This window comes from Sesamum indicum, linkage group LG5, assembly GCF_026168435.1.
Source record: "Sesamum indicum cultivar Baizhima isolate 11 linkage group LG5, ASM2616843v1, whole genome shotgun sequence".
In the NCBI taxonomy this organism is placed as follows: domain Eukaryota; kingdom Viridiplantae; phylum Streptophyta; class Magnoliopsida; order Lamiales; family Pedaliaceae; genus Sesamum; species Sesamum indicum.
In genome coordinates, this window is record NC_142661.1 from 13,212,492 (window position 1) to 13,225,336 (window position 12,845).

At 34.3% G+C, this 12,845-nt stretch overlaps 1 protein-coding gene across 1 annotated transcript; it reads left to right on the forward strand.

The window, feature by feature from the left end:
• Nucleotides 1-8,726: 8,726 nt before the first annotated feature.
• Nucleotides 8,727-12,614, forward strand: LOC105162257 (putative flavin-containing monooxygenase 1). Its single transcript, XM_011080251.3, has 5 exons — nucleotides 8,727-9,273; nucleotides 10,777-11,014; nucleotides 11,139-11,317; nucleotides 11,405-11,763; nucleotides 11,992-12,614. Exons 1-5 carry the CDS (start codon nucleotides 8,836-8,838, stop codon nucleotides 12,335-12,337), a joined length of 1,560 nt encoding a protein of 519 aa, XP_011078553.3. The 5' UTR covers nucleotides 8,727-8,835; the 3' UTR covers nucleotides 12,338-12,614.
• Nucleotides 12,615-12,845: the final 231 nt, after the last annotated feature.

The following is a 12,845-nucleotide window of genomic DNA, read 5'->3' on the forward strand; positions in this document are numbered from 1 at the left end:
TAGTCACGCCACAGATTGCACATGTTATCTGTCAAATTCCTATTGCAGTGGGACAACGGGACAAAATTGTGTGGACCGCGGCGAGTAATGGGACGTTTTCCACGACATCGGCATGGGAGGCCATTCGAGTGGTATCTCCTCGGCGGCAACTTTTTATAGATATATGGCACCGTTCTTTGCGGCCAATGGTGTATGTCTTCTTATGGCGACTTTTCCAGGATTGGATCCCGGTGGATGAACGCATGATGCGAAAGGGATTTAGTTTCCCATCAAAATGCCAATGTTGTGATGCAGAGGAGAGCATCTCTCATCTGTTTGTTGAAGGGGCAGTAGTTCGAGATGTGTGGCTGCACGTTGCTAACGTCTTTGGGCTTCAACTTTGTGAAACGGGGAACCTGCGTCTTATGGTGCACTTCTGGCGATACTCCACCCTGTTTCACTCAGATTTGCACATTCAGACTATGGTACCATTTTTGGTTCTATGGTCTACTTGGACGCAACGAAATGCTGCAAAGTATCAGGGGGTACATTTTACGACAATGGGAATCATATTGGAGGTTCAGCGCAAGCTTCGCACACTATATGCTGCACGGATCATGACGAGCATACAGTGGAAAGGGGACTTGCACCGGGCGTTGGTTATGGGTTTATGCTTCAGGCCAATGGTGCCTCGGGCACCCAAAGTGGTGCGTTGGAGTACCCCCACTCCGGCGTGGTTTAAGTTGAATTCGGACGGGTCCTCGCTCGGGAACCCCGGGCCAGCAGCAGTGGTAGGTGTTATTCGGGATGAAATTGGACAGGTACATCTAGCATACTAGTTTGCTTTGGGTACGGCCAGTAGTGTGGTTTCGGAGCTTACTGCTGTTTGGCGTGGTCTAGAACTAGCTAGAGCACACAGTTTAGCACCCATAGTTATTGAGGTGGATGCTACCGTAGTTCTCCAGCTCTTACAGTCACGAGTATCTGGGATGTGGGAGGTGCAACATTTGATCATGCGCATTTTGCAGCTCCAACAGGAATTAGGATCGAATGTACGACATGTTTTTCGAGAGGCTAATGGAGAGGCTGATTATCTTGCGAAGGACGCCGCGTCTCGGCAATTGACTAGGGTTATGTATCAGGAGGACATTACGGGAGTACTACGGGGCATTATCAGACTGGATAAATTGGGCACTCCCTACCTTCGCCGGTGAGTTTGAGTGATGCTTTGAGATGATTTTTGGTCGGGCATTCGAGAAGAGATTGACGGGGGCATTACGCAGCAAGTTAGAATAGGTAGATTTTGATCATCATTGATTTGCACATAGATTAGAATTACTTTGATTGTAAAGGGAGTAAGTACTCCTCATTTACTATTTTTGAATTGTATACTCTATAAGTTTTTTGAGGTAATAAACAGGTAGGGGTCCGCCAAACCCCCCGCTTAGGCACAGGTGGCTTTTGCCAAAGAAAAAAAAAAAAAAAGCATGATTAGCAAACTATGAAAACATAGGACTAAACTGCTCTTTTTAAAACTGTAATGAGATAAAATCATCCATAATTTGTATAGATTTAGGCGGCGCAAAGAAATTGCCGCATTTCTTTTTAAGTTAGAAAGCATATTTTGACAAAGTCAAAATTACCATCCTTAAATGCTACTCCATAAATTATGGATCACTCTTTGTAATTAACCCATCTTACTACAATCTAGACATCGAATTTGACAAAAACATATAGAAAGGAAGACAGTCAATTCACTCAGCCTCGTGCAGTAGTGTCATTTGTCAAATAATCGCGTCCCACTCCGATATCAATGTCCACATATTGCAAAAAATATATATATTTTATAAATTAAGTGAAAATTTTTAATTAATTAACATATTATTACAATATTCATTGCCCATACATTAATATTGTTTTAATCCATTAATAAATACAAAACAAATAAAGAAAAATAACATACCATTATTAAAAATGGACTAAATACCTATACATCTCAATCTCATTAAACCCGAAAAATAAAGAAAATTCTTTCATAAGGCTCCTCTTAAAACAACCATAAACGAAAATATAAGATCAAACTCGACCATGAAATTCTTTTCTGTTTTTTTTTCCTACTTTTTAATACAAAATTAGCTCATTCTGTCTCACTACAGAGGTATGAATTATTTCCTACATTACAAATAACTATTACTAGCTAACTAGCCACGATAAAATAAATCCAATCTAATTAAAAATTTAAGTTTTGTTCATGAACAATCGGCTTTTGTCACAATTTTAACTATGATCAGTATATTTTGGTGTAATTTTTAATTATAATATAAATATTTGTCATGATATTTTGGTTTCATCCGCTAAAACAACAACTAATAACTATTGTAGAGTCGTAGTTAACTATTGTTCTCCATGAGTTTTTGTTTGTAATTATAGTAATTAGTAATAAAAAACATCATATTTCCTGATATCGAAAAAACCCAGCAGCTATGGCGCTGTTTGAATTGGATGAGAGAATTATATTTTCGGTCCCTAAATAATATTATATATTCGATTTTAAACCCTAAATAATCATTATTTACATTTTTGGTCATTAAAAAGCAAAAATGCATTTTCTAAAACTGTTTTGGCTATTTGGGTTAATTAACTGTTAAATCGGATGAAAAAAAGATCACGTCTCGTTAGTAAGGAGGTACAAGAAACAAAATCATTGCAATCTGATTAAATAGTCAATTAATAAAAATGACGAAAGTCGTAAAGAAAAAGTTGGAATTTAGAGTTCAAAATTGACTCAAATTCTCTCAAATGGAATGGATTGTTGAAAGACTCCTCACGAAAGTGAAGAATTCAGAATTCGACAGAATAAAGATATCAGTAACATTAAGAATTCAAATATGTCCAGAACCCATTCAATCTTGTTGTGCAATAATGGGTAAATTACACCTCTGGTCCTTATATTTGGAGCTAAAATTAATTTTGGTCTCTAAATATTTTGAAGTAGGACTCTAGTTTTTAATTTTTTTAAAATATTATAATTTTGATCTAAATGTTAAAATTAGAGTTGAAACTAACGAAATTGGAAAACATAATTGTGTTGTACGTAGATTTATGCGATGGAGTTTGGGGTGGGGGGGGGGGGGGGCATGGCATCGAGAAGGAATGGGCGAGAGAGATCTCACTGACGACTAGACGAATGATGATGGGTGAGAGTGGAAAATGATCACTGTGGAGTGGCTTTCCAATGATGATTGTGCGTCGGGGAAAGGGCCGTGGACGGTGGTGAAAAATAAGGAGAAAGTGAGGGGGCTGCAGGCAAGCGTTCGCAAATACAAAAATGCGGAGAAGTCGTCTGTGGGTCCACTGGCGATGCGTAGGGTGCAAACTGAACTCCGTAGGGTGAAATCTCAAAATGACGACAGCGGACAAGCAGAATATGATCAGACGACGAAGATCTGTAAGAAAGAGAAAGTGGATCATCATATTGAATGAGTGAAGTGTTCTCCAAACTTAATTAATTGTACCTCGATTTTAATGATCGAACTAAAATTATAATATATTGAAAAAATTATAAACCAAAATTGTCTAGGGAGTTTGGGTCCCAAGTATAGTAACTAAGAATGTAATTTACCCTGCAATAATGGGTATAGACAGAGTTGGACAATTATTCACTTGATGACGAAAAATAAAGTAACCCCCACCAAGAACAGGGCCAATCTCAATCCATCAAAAAAAGAAAAAAAAAAGAAAAAAATGAAAAGAGACAACAACAGATATATTAGTCCCAAAGATTCTTATTATTTTATTCCAAATATATAATTTTCCTATTTTAGTCACCTCTTAAAATAAATATTTTATTTCGTAAAAACCCTCTAAGATAAATCATGATATGATATTGTTGACTTTGAATGCCCAACTCTTCCACTATAACTTTAATATTTGTATCTGGTAATTATTTTGGAAAAGATGCAAGCCACTTTATTTAATATTATAAAGGGATAATTACATTTCATTCTTCTTAATTTTGGTGTAATTATACATAAACCTTCTATGATTTGAGAAATTATTTTTGATACTCCTGAGGTTTGTTTTCATCATGCAATTTTTTTAGGCTAAACTATTCTTATAACGGCAGAAATATACCTCCTCACATGCATTAACGCGTGAAGACGTATGAGGGTAATTTGTTTATAAAAAGATTTATTTGACCTGCTATAAGTTAGTAATAAGTCAATCGAAAGAAATTTTTTTTTTTATTTTTTGTTAGTATCAGTAAATTTGATGAATTTTGACTAACAGATGGACTTATTGGTAGACAAGACAAAACTTCAGGGGTGTTAGATTTAATTTTTCAAATCACAGAGGGTCTATGTATAATTACACTAAACCTCAGGGGAGGGAGTATAATTATCCCTATTATAAATGACCAAATTATTCCCTTATAAAAAAAATTTCAATTTGTCCTCTTTTATTTATTAAAATGCAACACTTTAACTTATTATGTTTTCTAAAATGAGCAATTTACCTTATTAAATATAGAAACATAAATTGCTTCACTGAAAAAGCATAGGAGATAAATTGCTATTTTTTTTTTTTTTGGAAAAGGTAAATTTCATAAATGGGAAAAAGAGGTATAATACAACAGTGCTCGTATAATATGTTATCCCTCGACAGACCAAGGAATACACCATAATCTATAAAGTGCACTAGAGCTAACAGAGCTAGGAAGATTTTTGCTAAGAATCCGTAGTCTAACGTCCTCTATGATTAAGCTAGCTAACATAGCTGGCGACCTCGAAGTGTGCTCGAACCATCTCATGTTGCGTTCCCTCCAAATGTGGTAAACGTATGGCCCAAGTAGCGCACGGTATGCCATGTTAATAATGTGTTTGCCCCTCCACTTCCTAGAAGCCCATTCAATATCCATCAGCCACTGTCTGTTAGGCCACAGAATTTGAATAGTTCGTCTGATAATAGTCAAACAACATATACTATACTGACAATAAAAGAATAAATGCGTGTGTGTCTCCAAGTTGTCCTCAGTACATAGGACGCATCCTCCTAAATGTGATACCATTGCTTGTCCGTCGTAGCAAGCTTTTCCTGAATAGCGAGCCAGAGAATGAACATGTGCCGAGGAATTTTTAGAGATCTAGAAAATAGTGAATACCAGCCTACTTTTGGACCCGGGGGATCAGATAAGCGATAGAGGACTTGTGTGGTGACAATATTGCCCGAGAACCGCCACAAAATTCGGTCATTACCTCCGTGAATGACAGGTAGTACCTACAAGATCTCCAAACATTCAAAGTCAGTGATAGAAGGCAATTGCCACTGATCCTCATGAATGACACCCCACAACCTGTTGGATTTCTGCAATCCCGTAACACTAGGTCCATGGGGAACTCTCTGAATAAGAGGGCCTAGATGGTGCCAAGGGTTCCTCCATAAATAAAAATTCTGCCCATCACCGATGCGGTAAACAACCTCCAATCGTAGCCATGCTCTTAACCGTATAAGTTTCTTCCAACACCATGAGCCTATATTTTCAGATATAGTCCAAATAGAGGAGTTCCGAAGTCGTCCTTGGTGTAACTATTTTTTTATAGGAGGTTATTTGCTCATTAATAATATTATAAGGGTAAATTGCATTAAACCCTATTTTTTCTTTTTCTTTTATCTTATTTCATCAAATGTTCTTTGAATAAATATACGGTTACTTGTGATTTTTTTTTATGATCTACTTAAAAATCGGTATCATATGAATTACAATCATTACATTTTTTATGATAGTTTTTACACATTACATCAATTATTATAACTATTTTTTCATTAAACAAATATTTATTTTTCATATTGTAAGGAATATAATTTAAAAATTATGATAAATCATCAATATATGCCACAAATATAAGAAAAGTTAGTGCAAAAGCTTAAATTTTAGCCACAATTGATCAATATTTTCATGTTTTTGCTACGATTAATGATGTTGACCTTCTCATTGCTTGAAAAATTATGAATATCGCCCTAATATTTGAAGAAATTATGTAATCCTTGGATTGAGGTATGACATTGTCAACTTTGCCCTTATTGTATTTTTTTTATAAAAAATAAAAAATTTATAAAAAAATCGGATGAAGTGGATAAAAAGATTTACAGAATTAAAAAAATTATACGCTTAGTCCATTAAAAAGATTTAAAAATAAGCAAAATTATAATTCTTAGTCCATATTTTGGTCAGTTTACCACAAAAAATGAATATGGGAACCCTAACTGAGACTGACGGATTGAATTAATTGTTAGACGGCTGTTAAAGTCAATGAAATTTTGATAATTTTCAAACAATGAGGGGATATTTATTATTATGTCAAACCTCCAGGGATGTCATTGTAATTTATCCTAATATTTAACTATGACTAATTTCAATAGTTAAAAAGAAATAACTACAGTAAATAGTTACTGGTCATTATTTTTTGGATGTGATTTTTACATGGACAGATAAAACATTTACGAATTGCATGAGATATTTATATGATTAAATATAATTTTAAGAAAATATTAATATAATTTACCATAACATTTTAAATATAATAAAAAAATATATTTCTTTATTTGTCAAGTGTCAATCACACTTTTCCAGAAGAAAATGCAAGCACCTTCGTGTAATATTGCAAATAAACAAATTATTGTCTATGAAAAAAGAAATAATAATTTACTTCCTTGTATTTTTTAAAAATACAACAATTTACATTCCTATATTTTTTAAAATAGAATAATTTATCTCGTTAAACAGATAGATAAATTATTTTATTTTAAAAAAAATAAGAAAATAATTACTATATCTTTTTTATAATTTCAACCATACTTTTTTGGGGAATTTATTTAAAAAATGCAGAAAAGAAAAATTAGAAAAATAATGTGATTTCAAAAAATTTAGAAAAGTAGGTGGCACCGCGGTTACTCACCACGGTGCCATAATTTTTATTTTAAAAAAAAAAATTCTCTATGTCCAACGGCGGTGACATTGTTTTTTTAAAAAAAAAAATTTTAATGTGTCACCCCGGTTTTGAACAGCGGTGACAACTTTTTCTTTTAAAAAAAAATTTATTTGACGACGAATTGCTGCCAACTTCTCATTAAAATTTCGGCACCATCATGGCGAGTTGTCAATCATCAAATATACCGTTCGACTCCCCTTGATGAGACGAACATTTCTCGACAAACAATTTCAAGTTTTATCAATCGTAAATAATGAATTTTTAGCACGATCACCGCACCTTTCGACTGTCAATTCACCGCCACCGGAGCGACCTACGATCACGGACCACCACCACTAGACTCGCCTCGACCTAACGGTTCTAACGAGACCAATCTAGTTCAATTTTATTAAATATTTGTTGAGATATGAAAATTTTAAGATTTTTCCACCGAAAATTCGCGCTAAAGCTGTTTGCTGTCATTTTTCCACTGTCAGGACGAATCACGAATTGAAACCATAGCCGTTCTAATCCTATCGTCCAGACGATTCCAACAAGACCAGTCTTGCTCAATTTCATTAAGTATTTGTTTGTTCAATTAAAATACATATGTTTTAAAATAGTTATAATTTTATTAAATTCTATTTAATTAATGAATAATACTATTTATAATTAATTAATAATTAATAATACTATTTATAATAAATATTTAACTAATAATACTATTTATAATTAATTAAATAGAATTTAATAAAATTATAAATATTTTAAAACATATGTATTTTAATTGAACAAACAAAAAAAAGAAAATGAATTTGGCAAACAGTTTCAGCGAATTTTTGGTGGAAAAATCTCCAAATTTTCAATTCTCAACAAATACTTCATGAAATTGAGCAAGACTGGTCTAAATAGTATTATTAATTATTAATTATTAATTAATTATAAATTTAATTATTGATTATTAATTAATTATAAATTTAATTATTAATTTATTATAAATAGTATTATTAATTAATAAATAGAATTTAATAAAATTGTTGTATTTTAATTGAATAAACAAATACTTGATGAAATTGAGCAAGACTAGTTTTGTTGGAATCGTCTGGACGTCAGGATTCGAACAGCTATGGTCTTAATCTGTGATTCGTCCTGACGATGGAGAAATGACAGTAAACAGCTTCAGCGCGAATTTTCGACGGAAAAATCTTCAAATTTTTATATCTCAACAAATATTTAATAAAATTGAACTAGGTTGGTCTCGTTAGAACCGTTAGGTTGAGGCGAGTCCAGTGGTGGTGGTCCGTGATCGTGGGTCGCTTTAGTGGCGGCGAATCGACGGCCCAAAGGTGCAATGGTCGTGCTAAAAATTCATTATTTACGATTGATAAAATTTGAAATTGTTTGTGGGGAAATGTTCGTCTCATCAAGGGGAGTCGAACGGTATATTTGATGGTTGACAACTCGCCATGATGATGCCAAAATTTTAACGAGAAGTTGGCAGCAATTTGTTGTTAAATAAAATAATTTTTTTTTAAAAAAAAAATTGTCACCGCGGTCATTAAATTTTTTTTTTTTTAAAACTAATGTCACTTAACCGCGGTGACATAGAGAATTTCTTTTTTTAAATAAAAATTGTGATACTGCGGTGAGTAATCGTGGTGCCACTTACTTTTCTAAATTTTTACAAATCACGTTACTTATCTAATTTTTTTTTCTGCATTTTTTTTAAATAAATTCCCCCACTTTTCTACTTTAAGACAAAATCATAAGAAAATCAAACATGACATCTCCTTTTTGCATCTAAGCAGCGCATTTCCCATCATCTAGCATTCAGGCTCAGGCTACTCTTAAAAGCAGTTGCAAGATTCAAGAACTCCTCTCATCATCAATGGAGAAAAGGGTGGCGATCATTGGGGCTGGAATCAGCGGCCTCCTCGCCTGCAAATACGCAGCATCAAGAGGCTTTAATCCCGTTGTGTTCGAGGCAGAAGAGCAGGTTGGTGGGCTGTGGAATCACACCATTGAGTCCACCAGGCTCCAGAACATCAAAGATTTCTTCCAGTTCTCTGATTTTCCATGGCCGTCTTCTGTGAAAGACGCGCAGCCCACCAACGCGCAGCTGCTGGAGTATCTGCAGTCTTATGCTCGTAACTTTGAGCTGTTGCCCTACATAAAGTTCAACTCCAAAGTCGTCAGCGTAAGTTACGTGGGAGAATGTGAGGTGGAAATGCAGAGTTGGGAACTGTGGGGTGGGAGTGGAAAGGCTTTTGGGTCCAAAGGGAAATGGAACCTCAAAGTTCTTCACACCAAAGAAGAGTCTTTTAAGGTAAATTGTTTTATGGGATTTCTTCACTAGAAAAAGAAAATGATTATTTGGCTATAATTTTAATAGTTATAAATTAAAAATTATGATAAATATTCTTTTTTATTATAGTTAAATAAAATCGATATAAAAATATAAATTTTGCATAAAAAAAAATTATTTGTCGTGGCTTTTAGCTATGACAAATGTTTTAGCCACCCTCCTAAATGTCACGACAACAATCAATGCATGGCAATGCATGGCCGTGGTCAATGACTATTTGCTACGATTATTTATTTTTAACTATGACAATTAATTATAATCAAATATTATATTTTTTTTAGTGCTTGTTCTTTATCATTTTCAATGAATCCAAGTCTCGCAAAAGAGACATTCAACATGACGCTTTTTCTTGATTAATTATGTATGATTTTGCAATGGTTGTTAGTGGTTGTCCCAATGAACGAGATTAAAATATTAGTCATAACAAATTTTATCATCATAATTCAGGCTCTACCATTGAAAACACTTTGATTGTAGTTTAAATTACAGCAAATTTTACTTAGCCGTGGTGAAAATTCAAATTTTCGTATTGATTTATCTGATTGTGATAATAATAGGGACAATAATATTTATATAAATCGACTCGGTTTTTTTGGATAATTATAGAAATAATTCTTGACAGTAAAAAAAACAAAGCTAGTTTGTGGATAATGTTAATGCTTTAAGGAGTGAATATGTAATTTTTTAAAAAGTAGGGATGGTTTTTATAAATAAATCTAGGTGTAGATGTAATTATCACTTTATTGTTGTTTGGAGGCTGGTGATTTTTGTTGTATATATGGCATCTGCCTTTGTCAAAGTTTGAAGTCTTGACAAGTATTATATCTTGATTCAAGGTTGTTTTTGTAATTCACTGCAAGAAAACAGGGTATCAGAGACGGAAATTTCCGTCTCTGAAAGTAGGAATTCCGTCTTTGATACCTTGTTTTCTTGTAGTATTGCAATATTAATTAGAAAACCTAATATATAATAAGGGTAATTACAACGAATTATTTTGAAATTTATTATAATTATAAATATTTATTTATTATTTAAAAAATTATAAATATTCTAACAAATTGCAAGGATAGGGGGTATTTATAATTTTTTAAATAACAAAAGCTATTTGTAATTGTGACAAACTTCGAGAGATTCGACTGTAATTTACCCTACATAACAAATGTAATATAGTAGTAGCCATATGATTAGCTTTGGTTGGTAGTTACAATCCGTGTAACTAGCTTCAGTTCTATGTCTGGACAACTTCTTCAAATGGAATTGTATGCTATGATATCTGTCATTTGCTCTGTATCTCTGGCTTGCTATACTTAATCAGTTTTTCGACTGCTAGATGTTTAAGCACAGGTTGAGATTTGAAAGCAATGCAAGTTAACTCAAAACTGCAGACATGATCATTGAAAAATCAATTCGGAAACTTCACTATTGTGCGACCGTGAATTTTTACATAGTCGCTTGTGGTGGCAGGAGTATGCTGCTGAGTTTGTGGTTATCTGCATTGGAAGATTCAGCGGCCTTCCAGAAATCCCGTCCTTCCCTCCGGGATTCGGCCCTGAAGTTTTCTCAGGAAAAGTTTTGCATTCCATGGACTACTCAGCTATGGACAATGCCTGCGCTGCAGAGTTCATTAAAGGGAAACGAATTGCAATTATAGGTTCAGGGAAATCTGCAGTCGACATTGCATTTGAGTGCGCAAAGGCTAACGGTAAGGACTTGTCTCCTACATTTGTATATACTGTTCATGCTACTGCATGCAATGCTTTGTGGACTTAGAGGATGTAATCTTCAGAAATTTTGTATATATTCTTATTTATGGACTCGTTCGATAGGGAACGACATCCCTTGCACAGTGATCCAGAGAACCATTCATTGGATGCTTCCTCCCGACTCGCAACCAGTGGGACTCAGTTTTGGTTTCTTGTGCTTCAGTCGCTTTGCCGAGCTACTGGTCCAAAAGCCCGGCGAAGGCTTCTTATCCAGCATCCTGGCAACATCACTTTCGCCTTTGGTAATCAACCTTCTGTACTCATAAACACATTTTTTGTCTATAACGTTGAAGTAAGCTTATCCGTATGTATTTTTCTCCACATTTTAGAGATGGGGAATGTCTAAGCTCATCGAAAGCTACCTTAGATGGAAACTTCCCTTGAAAAAGTACAATATGATTCCAAAAGAGAATGTTCTCCAAGAAAAGTCATCTTGTCAGATACTCTTTCTACCACCAAACTTCTATGATAAAGTGGAAGACGGAAGCATCATTTTGAAGAAATCGCAGCACTTTAGCTTCTGCAAAGAAGGTTTGATCCTGGACGGAGAAGATGATCCCGTCAAGGCAGATATCGTCATCTATGCAACTGGATATAAAGGTGATGAGAAGCTCAAGAACATCTTTTCTTCTCCAACCTTTCAAAATTGCATCGCAGGATCTCCAACCTCTGCAATTCCTCTGTACAGGTGAAGTATTAAAATATGAGTTCATTGGTAAACTATATGTGAATGAATCTTTAACTTGAGTTACCGTGATGTTGCTTTTGGAAATAATTACATCGACGCCTCCTCAACCTAAATAGATCGCTGCACTGACATCCTCTAGTAATGTTGTTTTCATTATATTAACACCGTTAGTGTAACAAAAATAAAAAATGATCCATTTTTTGTAATGATCAATTTGCGCTATTGCAGACAAATGATCCATCCAAAGATTCCACAGTTAGTGGTGATAAGCTACTCAGAGTCTCTTTCAAATCTGTATACATTCGAGATGAGGTGTAAGTGGCTAGGATACTTTCTGGACGAGGCCTTCAAGTTGCCGAGCATTAAAAAAATGGAGGAGGACATCAAGATGTGGGAGAAGTACATGAAGAAGTACTCAGGCAACGGTAAGTTCAGACGAGCTTGCATCAGTGGTGTTCCCATTTGGTATAACGATCAACTATGCAAAGACATTGGATGCAATCCAAGAAGAAAGAAGGGTTTTTTCACGGATTTGTTTGAGCCGTATCGATTGGCAGACTACAAAGAATTATAGGTTCAGGGTTCTGATTTATCGCGACGATTTTCCAGAGTGCAGAAATTCGGCGTTTCGTTTATTCTATCTAGATTTGTTCAATTTTGCATAAGTTCAGTATGCAATTTGTTTGGAAAATGGCAGTAGTCTGCAGAGGGCTCTATCAGTCCTTGTTGCAGAATTTTTTCACAAACTGCAATTTGAATAAATGGAACATTTCTTTGTTATGCCATTTAAGAAGTGTTTGTAATTGTTTAATTTAAGTGGTTATCAACTTTTTATAGAAAATAAGTTCAAAAGATATATACTACAAAAGAACTGTCAGTTACCACAGAAATTTGCAATGAAATTTATAAAAATTTGTCGCTGTACAATTTTTGCAACGGATTTCATGCGGACAAGTAGAGAATAACGCCTGTCTCTCAATAGAGCAAGTCCCAATTTTTTTTCGATGGAAAACATAAACCGTCGCAAATATTGTGATGGCCTAAAATTGTCTGTTTCAAACGTCATCCTTAATATTTATTTA